This window comes from Polypterus senegalus, chromosome 9 (assembly GCF_016835505.1).
Source record: "Polypterus senegalus isolate Bchr_013 chromosome 9, ASM1683550v1, whole genome shotgun sequence".
In the NCBI taxonomy this organism is placed as follows: Eukaryota; Metazoa; Chordata; class Cladistia; order Polypteriformes; family Polypteridae; genus Polypterus; species Polypterus senegalus.
In genome coordinates, this window is record NC_053162.1 from 133,417,153 (window position 1) to 133,437,318 (window position 20,166).

At 37.0% G+C, this 20,166-nt stretch overlaps 1 protein-coding gene across 1 annotated transcript in view; it reads left to right on the forward strand.

Moving 5' to 3' along the window:
• LOC120534914 overlaps positions 1-20,166 on the forward strand; it is a 60,024-nt gene that overhangs the window by 29,034 nt on the left and 10,824 nt on the right. The window contains exons 8-19 of the mRNA XM_039762419.1: positions 761-860; positions 962-1,176; positions 2,956-3,103; positions 3,260-3,465; positions 4,159-4,273; positions 5,300-5,505; positions 5,706-5,823; positions 8,255-8,424; positions 8,533-8,609; positions 10,157-10,287; positions 11,506-11,692; positions 13,128-13,275. Of these exons, the coding sequence (XP_039618353.1) occupies positions 761-860; positions 962-1,176; positions 2,956-3,103; positions 3,260-3,465; positions 4,159-4,273; positions 5,300-5,505; positions 5,706-5,823; positions 8,255-8,424; positions 8,533-8,609; positions 10,157-10,287; positions 11,506-11,692; positions 13,128-13,275 (1,821 nt within the window). The remainder of the gene's footprint in view (positions 1-760; positions 861-961; positions 1,177-2,955; positions 3,104-3,259; positions 3,466-4,158; positions 4,274-5,299; positions 5,506-5,705; positions 5,824-8,254; positions 8,425-8,532; positions 8,610-10,156; positions 10,288-11,505; positions 11,693-13,127; positions 13,276-20,166) is intronic.

Genomic DNA, 20,166 nt, shown 5'->3' on the forward strand with positions numbered 1-20,166 from the left:
TGTGACTTCTCAATCAGTCTTAATATCTTTTTATTGACATTTTATGTGCTTGATACTGTAAAAATACAACCAGGTAATAAAACTTGACTGGTTTTTGATCAAGATATTTTCTAGTTTTATAGTGGAAGTGCTTGTACAGACAAACCTGGCACTGAATTTTTTAGATTATGCCCATTCTATCACTGTCCCTGTGACAAGCAAATTTAAAAGTTTCCACTATACAGAGTAAGCTTTACTAGTTTGGTTTTGTCAGTGAATGCTTTGTGCTTTTCTGCGTCTCTGATGGTAATCTATAGAAACTTTGTGTACATTTTATTGGGGGTTGTGGTCTTCCAATTCTCAAGAATGCATCCTTTGTAAAATTTAGTGCGTTTTAGCTTGAATGTTTCTGTAATGATTTAAATGGCCTATGAAAAGGTATGGTTTCTTAAAACCGAAAATGTTATGCTGTATTTTTTTTTTTTTTTTTTAACCAGATCTGCCAAAACCTCTCCTTACTGCCATAAACCATGTTAGGACTTCCTTGTACAAGTTTAAAACCAGGTAGAACCATCGAAAAAATGCTAGTACAGATGCAACCATTATTAAAGGGTAGTTGACTACTGTTTAGGGATGGCACTACAATTTTTCATTATTTTGATCTCTTTGGCATCCACCACTTTAAAGAAAATCTACTTAAAGTTTTAATAATGATGTTTGGGGTTTTAGCCTTAAACTGTGTTGCTTTTAATGTTGCATTCCTTCCTTTCCCATTTTATAGGATTTGACAAATCGCCAGTTTCTTGGGTACAAAGTTGCTGCAAAGCATGAAGATCTCCTGATTGGATTGCGGTATGATTTGAGTGCTCTTTGTTCAAAAGGTAAAGCAGGTCTGTTTTTTGTTCATGTATGGTAAATCAGTCTTGCAACTAAATATAGTATAACTAATGTGTAGTATTCTACATTAAATCTTTCTCTTTAGTCTACATTCAGTGCAGAAATGGCAGAATTGCCATGACTGCTGCCAATGTAAAGTTTCCTGTACGAGGCGAAACAAGTGACCTTATCATTGGAATGATGAAGGATGGTATCCTAATGTCCCAGCAAGAGATGGAAGACCACAACATTCACTTGTATCTTGATGCACATAAACTTGGTGTAACCTATCCACAAAGCTTTAATATGGGCTATGATGTGGTATGTATCACTTCATCCTGAAAAAAGTCTAACATTTTAATTGATTGTGTCTAGAGAGAGAGAGAGAATATATAATATATATTTTATTGGGGGGGGTAGGGGGAAAAATTTAATTGTCCAAAGCACATTAAAGCAAGTAAGCCATCAGAAGTGGTCCCTAAAACAATCATTCAAAAAGTTGTTAAGCTGAGGAATAATTTTAGTAATAGGCAATGCATCTTTGAAAAATTAATGCATTAAGTGCTTGGAAAGTTTGAAGATTCTCTCAAGATCAGTACTTTGGGGTGGAAGATGTAACGGTAAACAAAAGGTCACAGACCAAATTCATTGTTTCCTGAGAAGTCTTGAAGATGGCAAAAGGCTACGTTTACAGTGCATGCATTTTAAAATGCAGTTTGCACTAGGGGTTCTACAGCTTTTATAATGCCATTTATTTGAATGCACACTCCTCTCTGTTGCTACTAGGATCCTATAGACTACATTTTTAGTAACTACAATATGTACATCAAACCAACATTAATGCTACAAAACCATGCAGACCAGCTTAAAGGACTGAAAGCACAAGCTCTACCATTTTTGTTTTAAACCAAGCACTATAATTCACTAAAGCAGAAATGATTTACTGGGCTGATGGTTCTTTGGCCGTACAGTAACTTTAAAAGTATTCACCCCTTTTCACATTTTTTTTGCTGTACAGTATTGAATCACAGTAAATGTAATTTAGCTTGGTGTTTATCAACAGACTCTAACGTCAGAGTGAAAACTGATCTCTGCAAAGTGTTCTAAATTAAAAATAAATGCAAACTTTATTGCATAAGTATTCATCTGTTCAAATCACTGGTGTAGCCAATTGGTTTTAAAAGTTGCACACTTGGTTACCGACAAATGATCTTCATTTAACTAAGGGGTTTCAACTGATGTTCGTACATTTCCACAAGTGTTTGGAAGGTGTAACTTTAGGTCCATATTATGGCATAACCTACCAAATAAACCACTCTCCTTGCAACTGTGAAAAGGTAATTGGAAAGCACAATTTATGGAATGGAGACAAAATAGTCAAGTCACTGAATATCCCTTGGTGTCCAGTTAAAGCATTCATTAATACAAATATAGCACAGCTGTAAATCTGTGGAGCATGTCCTCCACAAAAATGGAGTGCATTGTGTTTTTGATAAAGTCCCCACTGTAAAGCATGGTGGTTGTTTTATTGTACTGTGGGGATACTCCCCTGCAGCAGGCCTGGGAAGACTTTTGAGGAAAGAAAGGGAAAATGAATGCAGGGAAATCCTGGAGGAAAGCCTGATGCTGTACGCAAGAACCTTAGATTTTTTTTTTCTAGTAAAGCAGCCTTGAACATGGGAAAGGTGCCATGTAAATTAAAAATTAATTATTAACCCCAGGCATAGCCTGTGCTACACAGAAATGGCTTTAAAATGCTAATGTCATGGAGTGGCAGAGTCAGAGTCCAGACCTACAGCAAATTTGGGAGAATGCAGCCGGACTGTAAATGGCTGTTCGCTCATGATCCAAATACAAATTCCTACACCAAGCAGTTGAGTTGCCAATTGCGAATAACAAAACTGCATATACCCTCTAAAGACCAATATAAGGCAAAGAACCTAAGGGACGAAAAATGCAAATATAAACTGAAATAAAATTATGGGTTGGCCTGTTTTGTATTTCAACCTTCTGTGTTCTGATGCACCTAGCTAATGTAAGGATAATTTCTTTGAATATAAAGTGGCCTAATTTTGTAACTAAATCTTTTCTCTTTAACAGAATGGTCAGTTTCTCTATATGCACCAGCTACACTTGGTCCACACATGGAGAGACTTGGATGAGAGGGGAGATGTCAGCATGCTGATAAAACTACCTGGAGAGAGGTGTCTAGAAAAAAGTTTGAAGTCTACAAAGCCTGAGTTTGTAGGCAAGTCTTTTTTGGTGGGGCGAGTATTAAGCATTTTCTGAGTGCTGTGTGAGTCATCGGATAACTGTAGTAGTTATTTTGTAATGTGCTTAATTTTCTATTTTTATGTTCTTGTTTGTGTGCTTTCAGAAATTGTGTGTTTTTTTTGACTTGCAGTAAAAAGCAAACATGGTGGATTTGATATAACTTATGGTCCTGTGCCTATTGACTATGTGTTGACAAGGATTTCTATCGATGGCGTGACTTTCTATTCTGTCAAGGAAATTGAGGATTTGGGTGTAAATGTAACTATTCACAAGGAGCAGAAGACCCAGTATGTCCACATTTGGGTACAATTTGGAGACTCCTTGGTGCCACACATGGTAAGCAGTCTTATTTGAGTTTAGATATGCATGGAGGGAAAAATGGAGAGATTATGGTGTCTAAAATAGGTGCAACAAGTTAAGCAATGTTGTGCATGAAGTTAGAAATATTAGCATATTTAAACATGTTCTGATAATGCCCTTAGCTTTCCTTGCATCCAGAACAGTTGAAATGACCGTGCCTCTGGCCCCTGCTTAGGAAACCATACTTTGTGCTCCGGGATCATCTGCACCTATTCACACTTTGTACATGGTGATCCTTACCCTTTGTCATTTTTTCCATGTTAGCACTGTATGTAGTCTCCCAGTTGGAGTCTGCTGTTTATCTCTACAGATACCATTATGTAAATTGCTCAATTAAGATTTCACCTGTGAAATATTTAAACTGCTGTGCACTGTACTGCTTGGATGCACATGTTAAATTTAATGAAATTTCTGGGAAGTTAACATGCAGGTTTTAGTAATGCCTTCTAAGGCTTTGACTATGGTATAAAAGTCCATTACTTTAATCCCTTAAACCCATTCAAAACTAATGTTTGATAGGGCTATATTTTGAAATTTGTATAGTCAAGGTGAAGTCACATTTTCATGCCTCAGTTTCTTGGATTACATTATATTCTGTATAAACAATTTATCCTGTGCACAATTACTAATCAATAACCACCTTTCCTGATTTTTAATTCTGCTTTGCAGTTAGTTGGAAAGTCTACTCTTCTTTATTCGGTTGCTCCATCAATTGAATTTGAGACTGCCAAGAGACCAGAGATTACAGTGAATTCCAAAGCATATGCTCACAGACGTTCTATTGGTAAGATTCTTTTCCACTATAGATGAAAGTATTCACTGTTCCCAAGAAAACACTTGACATAGCTGGTGTTTGTTTGCATATTGTATGTTAACATAAAAGATGGCCACTGAACAAAGATGCTTGGTTGACTTTAAGATTGTCCAAAATGTTTCCAGAGCAAGATCTAACCTGTGAATGTTGCAATTGAGCTCCAGCCTCTCTGGGCTTCGTGTTTTGGGCACCAAATTAATATTCTGGACCAAAAACTTGAAATGCCTATTAGCGAGCCTAATCCATTTAACAGCTGTGTTTGGTGTACTCTCAGTCTTAAACCGGAGAAGGACAAACTAATTGCCTTTACTTCACTACTAGCATGTAAACCTATCTTGCTCAACTGGCAGAATCTTAGCCCACCTCATTAGTCAGTGGGTAACTGATATTATAAACTATTTGAAATTGGAAAAAAATCAAATACTCACTTAGAGGATCTGTTCAAAACCCTTTTTTATATATATATAATAAAATATAAACCTGGCAGGATCTAATCCAATGACATTTTAGAATAAGTATGTGGGTGATTCTATTGGCTGTTGGCCTTCCTCTTTTGCTTGGGTGGGGCCTGAATTGAATTTAGTCTTGGCCTTCTTTGACTTGATTGTATGGAATGTTCCTTGCTTTTAATAAAATCAATGGAAATTAAAAATAGTTAAAAACCCTTAAAGCAAAATCAGTTGTTCAAATGTCAGAAAATGTACCATATTTAAGTGATCTGTTTGTACTGAAGCTTGGCTGTAATTTGTATATAAATGACATATATGACAGATCTCAATCAATATTTCTCAAATCATAAGTAAATAAGCTCCACTTGTAAGTAGGATCCAAAAACATGCTGGTTTTGACTCATGATTTTAAATTTCTCAGGCACAGGAAAGTTTTTAGATCCACATTATCATAACCTGTTGGTACAGCTGCAGTATTAACTTAATTCGCTCATGCAATTTTTCCACGAATCCTTTATCTCAAAACACTTTAACTTCGTCTTCCTAGTGCTGCCTATCTTAAAAGGAAGCTGTACAGAAAAGAGCATTTGTTTTAATGTAACCCGAGGGACTGTGGATCATCTGTGGACTTTTTATGTGTGGAAGTTTCCCATGGTTCCTTCACCATCAGAAGAGCGGGGATATGTTTACAAGGATTATTTTACTCATTACACAATGTGTGTGGGTATTGAGTCTCCTTACCTCCTGCATCGGGCAAGTATTTCTTGTATTTGTGTAGTTTCAGATTTAAAAAGAGGGAAAAAAAAATCTAGCCACCATGTACTTGCATACCCTGTAATAACTTTGTGTTGCAATATACAGTGTATTGTTTGCTTTTGATCTGAGCAAACACTAATCTTTGTACAGTATAGTTAAATGTGTAGTGAGACTAATTGTTGTTGCTTTAATTTCAGAATTTAACTGAAAATGCAAGGCGGATGGCTCTGAGTGTGTCTTTCCATGATGAAAGAATGGGTCAAATAGTGGTGGCAGCAGAGCACATCTGCTCCTTCCCTTCTAGTGGAGAGCTAGGTTTGACTTTTATATTTGTGCTTTGTGTGACATTGTAGTTAACTAACTTGTTTCTGTTGAAACATCGTACACTTTTTGATTTTTTGTTCTGTCTTGCAATATAAATTACCCTGTCAAAAATGTATACATATTATCATTAGACTGTTAATTTAGTGTTTAATCTTGCACCAGCAATTCATGTTGTGACACAAATCACTAATTTGGTGTTGGCGGCAAGTCTGTTTCATGTTATAATGGCAAAACCATAGTCTAACTGAAAGCTCATCTTTGAGATGTTTGTCTTAAAGAACATTTTAAGTTTTAAATCCAGACAGTAACCAATGCAGAAATCCACTTTTTCAGTTTTTCCATTCTAAAAAGCTTTATTCTTTGTACAATTCTGCAAAGATGGGGTTTGTGTATATTTCTATTTGAAATCTTTGTTAAATGTTACATTTTAATACCCCTCTTCTCATTCACACACTAAAATGTTTATGAACAAAAATAACTGTCTGAAATTGGCAAAAAATGTCTTGTAGGCATTCAAATTGAATCTTGCATGAGTTGGTTGGGTTAACAGCCACAGGCTACAAACAGTAATGTGAAACAGTTGATAGACAAATTATTAAAGAAATAAGATCTAGACTGAGCTGCCTGTAGTGATTCACAGCACACTTGTTTGCTGTAGGTTTGAAACGAGTTTTAAAATGAGCTGCCCACAACCCTTTCCAAACCAGCACATGGCAATTTTGTTCCTTGTACATACCAAATACTTTGCTCAGACAGAGTGGATATAAAGGCTTTGCTTATAGTACTTGCACATAATTGTATCTTTATTGACTTAAATGAAAATCGGGCAATGATTTTCTAAACCCTCCCAATAATGGCTTTTATTAGTAATTGCCTGCTATTTACACTTAATTTGCTTGTTTTGGGGTGTAAGTGTCCTGGAAAGGCATTTTAACCTGTGTGGTTCTTTTTATATTGGACAAGTTTAATACTGGAATTGTCTAAATTAAGCCCAGATTCACATGTAAAACCCATGACATCCATTCATCATTCGTATCAAGCACACAAATTCAGTCATTCAATATGGCCAAGGCAGGCGACCTTAGCTTCAAAACAGAGCAAGCAAGAATAAGTTACAGGGTAAGTTGTAAGGGTAGAGCCCATTCTTAATCCAGGCTTGGTCCACTTTTTCATTTCGTAGCTGGCACTGCAGTTTTTTGTCTTTAGACAGTATATAAATTTTCAGTGCGTCTTAACCGTCCTTTTCATGGCAGGCATGGTGTTCAGATGTTAAACCTGCATCATTCAAGCATGTGCTGAATATACGTCTGTGCCACAGCAATAAGTGTTTTTTTCTACCATGGATTGATAGCTATTTTTAGTAACTGACATTAGCCAAAAAATGGGCGATTGAAAATTTTACCCTTTGTTAACCTGAAGTGGTTTTAAGCTAATTATGAGAAGTGAAATGGCCGTTTTAGGTACTTTGTTATTTAACGTTTCCTTACAGGCATATAAACACTGATTAGCTTATCTGAACCTAGCCATTATGTTTAACATTTCTCCCTAATTTTTGCCCTACATCTGCATATTTCTCCCTGAGTTCTGTCCATTTGCTTCCTAGAATTCAATGTTGTTGATTATTGCCTTCAAGTTGTTTAGCTTACAGTTCAAAAGATTAACAGATCTTAGTGGATCCTATTTTCTCACACTTGGCCAACACACCATAACACTTCTCACTAGCCCCTTGAAATAATTCATCCATGTCTGCTTCCTCCTCCCCTAGCTGTCTGACAATATGATGGCATCATTAAGCTAAATTTATTCCTCACCCCCCAGTCCTATAGTATAGCTATTGTCTTGGTCACACAGTTTATTCACTTAAAAGCTACATCTAATGTAAAATACAATACCCAAACAAGTCTTGTTTAATACACTAAAAACCCCAGTTTTCAAACCCCATTACACTGCTAATCTATCATTGTTATAGGTAAATCTTTGAAATAGTATTTCAAACTTAATGTCTCGAAGTTGCTTTCAGCTTTCTTATGAAACTGAAGGGGGTGTGTGTGTGTACATGTAGAATAAAGAGGCATTAATTCTAGGTGGGTCAGTGTTTCCCAACCACTGGATCTACTAGGGGTTTGTGAGATGCTATTCATAATGGGATTGGGTTTTGAAAGGCTTGCCATGGCAACTGTCATACTCCAAAGGGGGAACCTTAGTCTCACAGATGCTAACATGGAAAAGTTGATTGACACCATGATGGTTGAAAAAACACCAGTTGAGGTGGCAAGTTCCAGGAACAACATTCTATATGATTAGAGAGAGAACCACAGTAAGAATATAGATAATTTTTTGTTCTTGGAGGTTTGTTTTTTAAAGCTTTTTTTTTCCCTACCCTTCCCCCCCCCTTTTTTTTTTTTTTTTATTTCTTTTACAGAATGCACAGTTGAAGGTGAGATGAAGGCAAGTTCTTTGAGGACTGCTATGTCTGCTGATTCTGACCTCGCATTATTAACTCTGAAGGATCCTTATTGTGGCCCCTCTGACATCCGTGGAAGCCTGGTCTCCTTCAACTTTCCTATTAGCAGCTGCAGTACCACAAAAGAGGTGAAAAAGCACAGGACAGAGTGTTCATTTATGCTTTGGGTTGACTCATTTTGCATAATTTTTTTTTTTTTTTGTTTTGTTTTTTGCCACCCAATGGCTCCCCCGTAGTTGAAAGGAGACATGATCATTTACAGAAATGAGATATCCTATGGAGATGAACACAACTTCACTCACAAGATCTTTATGTGAGTAGACTCATTTTAGTAGTTGATTGTAGGGAATAAGGGTAGTACTGCCTGTGCATTAAACTACTTTAGAGATTGTAAAGAAACAGGGTTCTGAAGCATCATCTGAAAAAGTGTTAGTTTCACATCATAGTGATTGCATTTTAAGCAGGTCTAAAACACAAACTACCCACCCATGAAATGCTTTTGGAAGTTCTGAAATGAACAGCACAGTAGGCAATATCTGTTTTCATTTTCAATTAGTTTTTTGTTTGTGTATCATGATTCTGGGATTCTTATTTAATATAAATCCTGTTTATACTGGTTACATAGCATGCCTTTCCTTCAAAACGTCAAGCTCCACTAAAAGGTCTTTCCTTACTGTTCTCAGAAATCATAAGCCTGATGCTTTCCATAAAATAGAATTTTTATGCTAAAAGCATAAATGTTTTTGGCATGCATTTTATTTGTTTGTGTGTATATGTATAAAAAGTGATAAAAGTGATAAATTATAGATATGTTCCCATGTGTTTTGATATATCTGATACATTTAAAGATACCTGAAAATGATAAGGCCTATTTAAACAGTAAATTTTTACAAGAAGTCATTTTAGGATTTCAAAGTGCATTTGCAGTTTCTCAAATTTAAACTAACTTATTTCAAGATGTCTTAAAATTGCACATTTGTCACTTTGGAACATCTGAAATGCCTTTTATAGTACTTCCATCCCGTTGAATCCAAACACAGGGTCACAGGGGGTCTGCTGGAGCCAATCCTGGGCAGGACGCCAATCCACCGCAGTTATAGTACTTCAATAATGTTTAATTCAAGACATTTAAATGTATCTGAGATTTTTTTCAAACAAAAATTGTAATGTTTTACTTTGCTAGTGTTCATTATGGTATCTTTAAAGGTAAAATAGGGTTTAGATTTTTTTATTTTTTTATTTTTTTATTCCACACCTTGTCATCACCTGTCAATTAACATCACACATTCATTGAAGGATTCAAACACATGGAATTTGGAAGACTAGATTGCACAGCCCACAGTACTAACTTCCCTTTTTGATACTTATAGTATGGGCAGCTTTGTCTGGCAACAAAAAGGATGTCTCTAAGAACAATTTTGTGGGTGTTTTTTGTGCGTGTTCAGGTAGCTTGCCTTAGTTTTTAACATTTCTAAAACTCATCTGTCTATTTCCCTTCTTTTGTTACTCTTTAGTCCAGAGTGATGAGTATATAGCCAAGAGCAACAGCAGAATATCGGATCATCAGACAGACTTTAAAAGTCTCTGCAAACTACCTTGTAAAATATCCTGGAAAGGAAGTTGCATATTTTTGCTGCTTCGAAAGGATAAAACTGGTGTAGGTTAATGCCATGCTAAAGTATGATTACAGAAGTAGTAGGGACATTGTATTTGTAACTTTTTTTTTTAATTGTAGAATTCTTGGTTTGAGAGTCTACAATTTTGAGAATGCTGTAATATCAATACAATAGCCCATGTATAAAATGGAATGGTATATTCATACGCCTTTGTGAGGGTCAATTTTTACATGTTTACATTCAGGCTGGGTCTCCAGTGCCAGTACTTGAGAACAGATATCTTATCTTTGGATTTCAAAAATAAGCACACTCGCAGTCAGCCAAGACCTGCCCCAGGCCAAGGAGATCTTAAGTTGTCAATGAACATCATGAAAGGTAAGAGCTGCTTTTGTAGTGGTCACTTAAACCTTCCTGTGCTCCATTAATTATGGAAGACACAGTTGTACCATAGTTCTTTTATAAAAAAGTTCTACTGACTCATGAAATATAATGATGCGTGTGCTTCTTTACTAAAAATAAGGTAATTACGCCTATTCAAGTGTTTAGTATAAGAAATTATTATATATAATAATTGTAATTAAGTATTGATGTCATTTTTGTAAGACTTTTCTGCCTGCCATATGCCTGATGTAGTGATGCACTGCAATATATAATTTTAGATGCAATACTAGACCCAGAAAACTGTCATAACAAGTAGTCGGGGGAGGGGGGAAATGGGTCACTGTGTGTAGAGCTGACTGTAAACACCATGTAGTCTTTAAAGTCACTACAGGTTCTACATACACTAAAAAGATGAATTTTGAAATATAACCGTGCACTGCAGGAGGGAATACATAAAACATTGTTTCATGTTCAAAATACTTGGATATAGCATTTTGTGTGTAGAGAACAGTGAATCTCATTTTAGACCTGAGACTCTGTTCTGGTTGCTCTCACATGTCTTGATCTAATGCCAGATTGTGTAAAGGGCAGCTTAGAAGTCCAGTAAACAATTTTTCAGTTGCTCTTTCTATTCTCCTAGCAAACAATACTGAACTTTTGTGTTTTGAGGTATTGATTTGCATTTGCCTCATTGCACTGTAGGTGTGTTGTTTTTTTTTTTTATTTTTTTATTTTTTTTTTTTTAATATATAAACTGGCAGGTGTATGAGTTTTAGAAAGCTGCATTCTTATCTGAGCTGGGGTTACTTTAATGAAGTAAGCAAACGGAATATCATCATGTCCTACATTTTCCTATTTTTATATTGGAATGTCTCAAATCAACTATCCACTGCAATACATTTTATAAACGATGGTGAATAAAGCATTCCAGCAAATCCTGAATGCTTTAGCTTTTGACTCATTAAGCTTGTTGTAATAATGTTGGTCATTGAGTTAGTTTTTAAAAGTAGTGTTTGTTTTAGTTTGTCACTTGAATACTGTTGATATATAGTCATTTCCTGAGCAGGGCCCCTCTCCATTCATAACCTATATGATAAAGGTAAACTGACTCCGGTGTTTATGGGGTCCTGGTATGTTTCATAGAGTTTTAGCTTCATAAATAAAATTGTCTTCATTCGGGGTCACCGTGATACTTATTTGACATTCATACAGATTCCACGTTTTTACAAGAGTACCAAGAAAATGAGTTTCCTATCACTAAGTTTTTGAAAGAACCATTGTATGTGGAGATCTGCGTGCACAGTAGTGATCCTGGCCTTGAACTATTTTTGAAAGACTGTTGGGGAACACCAGGTCCTGATCCATCCAATTCCATCCTGTGGCCCATAATCAAAGACAGGTAATTTTTTATAAATGTATACATTTCGTAGGATATCTTTGATCAGAGACTTTAATGTACTCGTGTTACAAGAGCTTGTTTTCATACAAGTATGCCTGCTATTCTGCCAAAAGAACCTCCTAATGTATACACGTGTTTTGTGCTCCTAGCTTCATGATCGGGAAGTGCCCTTGTTTTGAAAAGCTTACTGTCTCCAATTGCAGGGGTGTGCAAAATACCGCTGTTAAGTGTGTTACTAAAATCCATAGAGCAAGATACATTTTGTGCTTTTTAAGCCATCTCCGTTTTAAACATTACAATAGGAAAATTGAATAACTTTAAAAATTGTAAGGCACTTTTTTATTTATGCTCCTCTTATTGGAATAGCCAGTTACCAGCTGAACTAAAATGAGTTTGGTTTTCCACAGATTAGGTGCCTATACATTCCATTTGTACACCTTTGACTTGGTCTGTAAGTTGAAACTGTAATGCTCTATATTACCAGTATAATTTTCAAATCTTTGAATTTTGCCTAGCAAATAGTGATGCTCAGTGTCCAGTGACCGCATGAATAAAGTATAGCCATGTCTACACCATCTCTTAGAGTTAGAAGCATTTTATAGTTTTAAACCAGAGAAGTGAAGATGTTCCCTTGACATACCTTTTTGGTCAAGATTTTTATGCCTGCTGCGTTTTTTTTTTTTTTTTGTTTTTTTTTTTGTGTACATTTATAAAAGTTTGTGTGTGTGTGTATTGTGGCTGTAAGCCGTTTTCTAATTATTTAAGTTATACCGGTATTAAATGTTTGCCTATATATTGGTGCATAGTCCTGTGGGAGGTTCTTTATAACCCACGCAAGCTGAATTGAATTGGTGTTCTGACTTTCTTGTCTCTGTGACTATAGATTTAGTCTCGGTTAGTGACCTGCCTTGTCGTAAGTAAGGCATGGAGGGCGCACGGTTTCAAACCGTGCCTTAACGTGCCCGATAGTATATAACGCAACGTGCTCCATTGAACGTGCAGTGCCGTACATTTAGAGCATACTGAAGGCGAAGTAAAGCATCCAAGTATAGAAACGACTGAAGTTTGACAAGAAAAGCTAAGTTTAGAGAAGAGTTGTTTTTTTTTTTTTTTGCCTTTTATTCTAAGTGTGCAACAATCCTTTTTATTCTTGTGTGTACTGTTTTGCTTTGAATTTTCACTAAATCTTTTAAAACTAACTTTTGGACTGAGAGGTTTCTTTCAGCACATGTTTGACCCATGCTTGATTCTGCCTTACTTACCAGCAGCTACAGTGGCAATAAAATTTAGTCTAGAGCAAGTGTCTGGTTTCGTCACTGAGCTTCTGGTAACGTAAATATTCAAAAGACAATGTTTTTTAAAAAAAAAAAATAAAATTCAATCATTTGAATATTTGCAATTCTGTAAATCTTTTTTTTTTTTTCCCTCTTTTTAGTTGTGAGTTCAAGCAGGACAAGTACAAGATGGAGTTTCACCCTGTGAGGCCAAACTCCAGAGTGAAGTTCCCAAAACATTATAAACGCTTTGAAGTGAAAATGTTCACTTTTGCCGAAGCAGAGACCAAAAAGTTGTTGGATAATCAAGTAAGTAGGAAAAATGCTTGTGCTGTAGTTGTCTGTTTTAGTGTGAGCACTAACAATTTTTCTCACATGTAAAAATACATGGGCTGAAAAATTAACCACACAGTCCAGTCTGCTGCAAGAATTGCAGCAATCATTAGCTTTTCATTCATGTAGCTGTGGTGTAAGGTTTTTTTCTTATCTTCAGAAAGCCCCCCCACCCCCATTCTGTGTCATTTTTGAAGACCCAGTCAATGAATTTGGCTTAATTGCTCACCAACTTTCTAAAAACAGGAACTTGTTAAATGTAGTGTCACATACAATATTTCTTGGAAATTAGAAGGAAACCTGACATCAATACTACCAAAAGAGTAAAACGGTCGAATCTGAAGAAAATTGTATAGTTGCTATTCAGTTTATCTCCAGTTGTGAATGGAATACACGGAAGCAATATTTTTAGTCTGATTACTCAACCATAAGGTTTAAGCCCTCTTAAAGTAATTTACAATAAGTCCTGGTTACCTCGATGCTGCCAAGTAATAGCCAAACTCATCAGATATCTAATAGTGCTTTATTTTATGGAATACTATTGGGCTTTGCCCCTCCTGCTTGCTTTACTTGCCAGCCCCACAAAGCCCCCAGGCCTGCGCTACGTGCCAGCCACTTGACATCTCTGCTGCTTAAATCTAAACAATATATTTACTCAGTGAAATAACAGAATGGCGAAAACACAGCAATTTCCATTTAGTAAAGATCGCATTAGCGCAAACAATCATTTTTTTTGAGACTTTCGAATTTTAGTACTTATCTCTAACCTGCTCCGCCATGTGCATTAAGCCCAAGTTTTTGAATTTTTTATGACGTTCTACTTTATCTACTGTCTTATTTCCAGCCCCGGGCGTGGTTAAATCTCGTCACAAAGTCTCGTCTCGCAGGATGTGAAAGTATCTCTGAAAAAGTCGCATTCCATCCAAAGATTTTTTTTTTTATTGTAATAAGATTCCTAAAAAAATTTGCCCAATGTAGTTTGTAGTGGTGGCTATGAAACCTTTTTCAATCATGTTTTCATGGAGAAAGACCATCATAACCATATAGTGAGAAAATTTTCTTGGGGTGGCAGGCGCAATCCACTTGTCTGTACTCCAGTTCTATGCGAAATGTACAAAAATTTTTTTGCTAAAATATTGTCAAATAGGTACTTCCAGATTAAAAGGAGCAAATCATAAAACAAGAAATTAAAAGCTTTATGCGGGTAGTGTGTTGAACTGACCGGTGATTTGAGGGTGGGAGGCAGGATTTTTTAAATTTTGGGTGGAGCAGTCCTTTAAGCATGGTAGTCAGTCAAAAATGTCCTTTTACAAGAGGTGTAAATTTGGGTATTTGAGATTAGCTTGTGACAGTGGTGTGCGAAAGTATTTAATCCCCTTGAAAGTAGTCCATTTTTTGCTTGATAAAAGATTTGTACACCTTTATCCATTCAATATTTTTAACATGAACTCTTATGCTGTAATAGTATATTTCCAAAGTTAAACCATTTTCTGTAGATTTTTAACTGAAGAAAAACTCAAAAGTTAGTGTTTGCATAAGTATTTAAACCTTTGCTCTGGAAGCTCCAGGTTCACACAAATAACAAATTAATCACAAACGAGACAAAGGTGACAGTAATTTGATCATCATTAAACATAATTAGGTACTACTTGCATGTCTTCTCTCTGAATATAGAAAGCACCCTTTTTAAGGGCCAGTCTTGGACAATTACTTCAAAAATGAAGACAAGGCAGCATTCTGCTGATTTGAGGAATAGTAATTGAAATGTCCCATTAAGCACTGTTGTAGGGCTTAAACAACTAATACTTATTAATAACACTGACAGCAATCGCTTTCATCAATTTAGTTGAGTAAGTGATTGGGCTGCATACCTTGTGCCATGCAATTGTCACTACTTCATTCAGTTGTTGAGCACATTTGAAAAAAGGCAGATGGTACGCAAGTGCCAGAAAAGACTGTGTGACCTAAGACCTCAAATATGGGAGCATTTTACTGTGAACACAAAAAAGGTGAGATGCAGAATGTATAGGTCTGATTTTATATGGCACAAGAGATGTACAAACATTTAAACAGAACATACCATTACAGGCTCTGTAAAGGAGTAAGACTCTCCGTCATCACCATAAATGTTACTTCAGCGTGATAAGGATATATAAACACAATGTTTGGCATGCTAGGCATAATGATGTGATTTCTGGTTTGAAGAGAGGGATAATTAATCATTGTCCAGCTCTCTACAATTTGAATAATACACTACCATATGCAACAGTTTTTGATGGGTGACTAAAAATGTCATTAGCCACTAACTGTTAGGACATTCAGATTTTTCACTTTTTTTTTTTTTTTTTGTTTAAAATGCCACCACTCTAATTATACACTTGCACTCGTGTACCATTAGTGTTTCGTCTCAGTCATTTTTTGTAAATGCAAGTTCTGCCAGAGCAGAAAATTTTCAATTCCCTGCTTTTCAGTGTTGTGTAAAAGGAATTTAAAATCTGAGTGCAGGGGTGAGTCCCAAACCATATAAACCTCAACTGCAATACTTCTTGCTCATTCCGAGTCAGATGGTAGAAGCGGGGTGGAAAGTGAAACACCAGATTAGCCGAATTTAAGCTGTTTTTTATACAATCTGGAGTAAAACATGATGTGCAGGTCTCTGCAGCAAGCCTAGCTTAGCTGGTAAGGCAGATTTTGTCAGGATCAGTTTTAAAACATGAGACTCTAACTGCATACTTCCAAACACAAATGATACTGTATTCAGCAAGCAGTGACTACTACCAAATGTGCCAAAGTACCTGTCGTGGTAAAAAGTTTCCAGGCACAAAATACACTGATGTTGATGCAAAAATAAAAATTAAGTTAAAATAAACTTGACAATGTATCGAAGGAAGAACTGAGTTTTACGCAAATGAAACCACTTGCTTTGCTGCAAAAGGAAAATAGCCTGGACATTAACCCAATATATGACAGCTTACTTCAAACATTACTGCAGACTGGTGCCACATTCTTCTGTAGTGGAGTATTGTGGTCAGATTTACAGATTTACAGGATTGTTTGCCAGAAACTGGAGGGGGAAAAGAACATTTAATTCAAGTTAAGTGTGTGTTTAGTGTGATTGTGAATACATAGAGTAAGCCAAATTGAGTTAATTTATTAAACTGGTTGTAAGGAAATCTAGTGTGCGTTTTCATTGCACAACCAGAGCCAGAGGTGCTTCTAAGTGAAAATAAATAGTAATAAACAGAAACTAAATAATGTATTTTATAAATGTATAAAAACCTATTTTGAATAAAATATTTCCACACCGTTTATTTACAGAACTATTTCTGGAAATTTTATATTTTATTTGGGGAAGTTCCATTTCGTGCACTTTGGATTGTTTAAAAAAAAAAAAAAAATTAAACATAATTAGCAATTACCAAGATTGTCAAAATAGTCCGCTGCAGCCCTACACAACTGGATCCACCAGAAAGTGCAACGTTCACCATAGCACCCAGACTCTCTTAGAACAGGCTGTCCCTTTAAAACCAAGGTCAAGTGGTGAACTGGTGAGGTAGGCTACTAAAAATTCAACAGTTGCTTTCAGAAATCCACAATGCTTTTTAGCTAAAACTGGAATGCGGGTACATGGGTCCACAATTTCAAGAGGTCTCCGTAAAATAGACCTCCTGTGGGAGGGTAGCAAGAAAGAAGCCATTCCTTAAGTATGTTCACATAAAAGCACAAATGGCATTTTACTTTACTTTTATTTGCTTGGCAGAATTTTTTTTTTCTCTCTAATCCAAAGCGACTTTAAGGTAAACAATCAAAGTAACATTAGGCCTAGTGCCTGTTTCTTCAGCAAGTATAGTAGGACCAGTGGTAAGTAGATTGCCGCAAGTGAAAAGATTTAATAACTAATTTACAATCAGATTAGATAGATCGATACTTTATTAATCCCAAGGGGAAATTCACATAATCCAGCAGCAGTATACTGATACAAAGAAACAATATTAAATTAAGTAGTAATAAAAATGAAAAAAATTAAAATAAAATTGTATAAGATTATACAGGGTGAGCCAAAAAGGTGCCACATTTCAAATATTTATTGAACAAAAACGCTACATTTCATTACAACACAAAGAGGTATTCAAAATAGACTGTTTTAAAAATGTCTTCAAGGTGCTGGCCATTAGTCATACACTCTTTGAGATGATTTCTGAATGCTTGCGTGACTCACTTGGCCATTTCAAGCAGCGATTTTCGTGGCAAATAGTGTCCTTTAGGGCTTAAAGGTTTTGGGGTCAGTGTATGTATACCTTCGACTTTAGAGCGCCCCACAAGAAGAAATTGAGCAGAGCAAGATCAGGCCAACATGAAGGCCACCTGACATCGCCGTGCAGGGAGATCAGCTTCCCCGGAATCCTCTCTGCGCTGTATGAGCTGCTGTTCCATCCTGTTGAAAGTTGGTATTCATCACATCTATTTTTTCCCAGTTGGGGCTCTAGTATTTCAGTGTAACGGTGACTGTTGCTGTCCTCTCCTCAAAACAATAAGGGCCTACAATGCCAAATTCTGTAATTATGCACCAAATTGTAACACTCTTCCTGTGCAGGGGCCTCTGAAGTTCATGAGGGTTGGTTTCAGCCCAATAGTAAAGCTTTGCTTATTTATGCAACCATTCAAATGGAAATGTCATCATCCTGTGCAGCGATGAGGCACATCTCAATGAACAGTTTGCAGAATATTCATGCACAACTCTCTACGACTCTCCCAGTTTGCCTCAGTGAGTTCCTGTACTACCAAATTGTATGGATGGAAATTAAGGTCCTCATACAAAATCCTATTCAAAGATGTGTTGGAGATGTGTAAGGCAGAAGCATGTTTGCACGCTGAACATCTAGGAGACTGCAAATTGATGCCCTTACAACTTGGATAGTTTTGTGCGTTTTTACATTCAGAGGACAGCCTGGAGATTTTCTGTTCAGTGTTGTACCTGTCGGTCTAAATTTAGCCACCCACTGAAGAATTGTTTTCTGATTTGGGACGTTACTGTTGGGAGGAATGCTGAAGTGCGTTCAGAAGGTGCGTTGCATAGTCTTGATGGATTTCTTGGTTTTTGAACGCTTTAATGGCGAAAGCATGTTGTGTACCGGACTAAGGCATTTTGCCAACTGAAAACTACAAGGGATCGCCTATCAAAGGACTTCAACCCTCTTGGCTGCCTCTACCTTGCACAAGGACCTTGAGAGCAATTAAAACCAATTAACCAACAATATAAAAGTTCACAATCATTTATTCAGATATTCACAGAACACAGAGGTCTTAGTTGCTTCTTAAATATGATGAGGGAGTCGCCAGTATGGATGGAGGTGGGTAGCCTGTTCCAGCTAGGAACTGTGAAGGAAAAGTTTGAATTGAGACTTGATACTATGCAGAGGTGGCATCACCAGGCACTGTTCAGTGCCAGACAAGTGGGTGAGAAGGAGCATAGCATTTCACCAGTGTTTCCATATATATACCTGAGCTGACCCACTGACTACTCCGTAGGCAAGCATCAGGGATTTGAGCTTAATGCGTGCTGCTACAGGGATCCAACATAGTGACCCCAAGAGAGAAGTGATGTACCTGTCTTGGCCAGTTACATACAAGATGAACCACTGCATTCTGGATCATCCACAGCTTGATGGCACATGCAGGTACTCCTGCCAGAAGCAAGTTGTAGAAGTCCAGAAGTGAACAGACCAAAGTCTGGACCAGACGTTATGCTGTATAGTCTTATCAGATATGGCTTGATCTTGTGAATGTTATACAGAATAAACGTGCATAAACGAGATGGTGGAAATGTGGTCAGAAAAAGGGCTTGTCATCAGTCACCATCTCAAGGTTGTGAACTGACCTAGTGGCTGTTAGTGACAGTGTGCCAAGCTGTACAGAGATGGGTAGTTGAACAGACTGGCTGGCAATGATCACAAGAAGCTTTTGGCTTTGCAAGGTTAAGCTGTAGGTGATGGTCCTTCATCCAGGTTGAGATAAGTAAGATCTGGAGAGTCTCTAGTTGATACTGTATTGTTGTACGGAGGGAACAACCGGTACAGATGTGTATCATTGGTATAATACAGATAAAAGAACCCATGGGATTGGATTATGGAGCCCAGTGACGTAGTGTACGTAGAGAAAAGTAGAGGACCCAGCACCTCAGATCCCTGGGGGGGTACACCTGTGCATGTCTGGTGTACCTTTGACAGCTTTCCTTGCCAGAACATGCTACAGGATCTGCCCAAGATATAGGACTGTAACCATCTGAGAGTATTTCCAGTGATGTCAGAGTGGGTGGCAAGAAGGATGTCCTGGTTGACTGTGTCAGAGGCAGAGGAGAGGTCTAATAGAATCAGAACTGAGGACATTTGTAACCCTAGCATGTTGTAGCTGGTCAACCACCATTAGTAGAGCTGTTTTAGTTAAGTGGTTCCTCTTGAAGCAGTACTGGTTATTATTGAGCAATCCATTCTATAGGAGGAGGAGACCTGGTTAGAAACATTTTTGTCTTTTGGAAAGAAAGGAAAGTCAAGAGAGGTCTATTATTGTTAACTTGGGTTGGATCAAGTGTGTTTTTTTTTTTAAAAAAAAAAAAAAATTGGGTTATCGAGGCATGTTTGAAGGTGATGGAAAATGTGGCAGAGTTCAGTGATGATGTGTGTAATTCCAGGAGTGAGTGAGGGAGATGGCCTGAAGGAGATGTGAGGGGGTAGGGTCAAGTGGACAGGTAGTGGGGTTATTGGAGAGGAGTTTGGAAACATCAGTGGCAGAGAGTGGAGGGAATGCTAGGTGATGTTTGGAAGGAGGTATAATGGGGTGGCAGCAAGGGTGAGAACTGACTGCTGATGG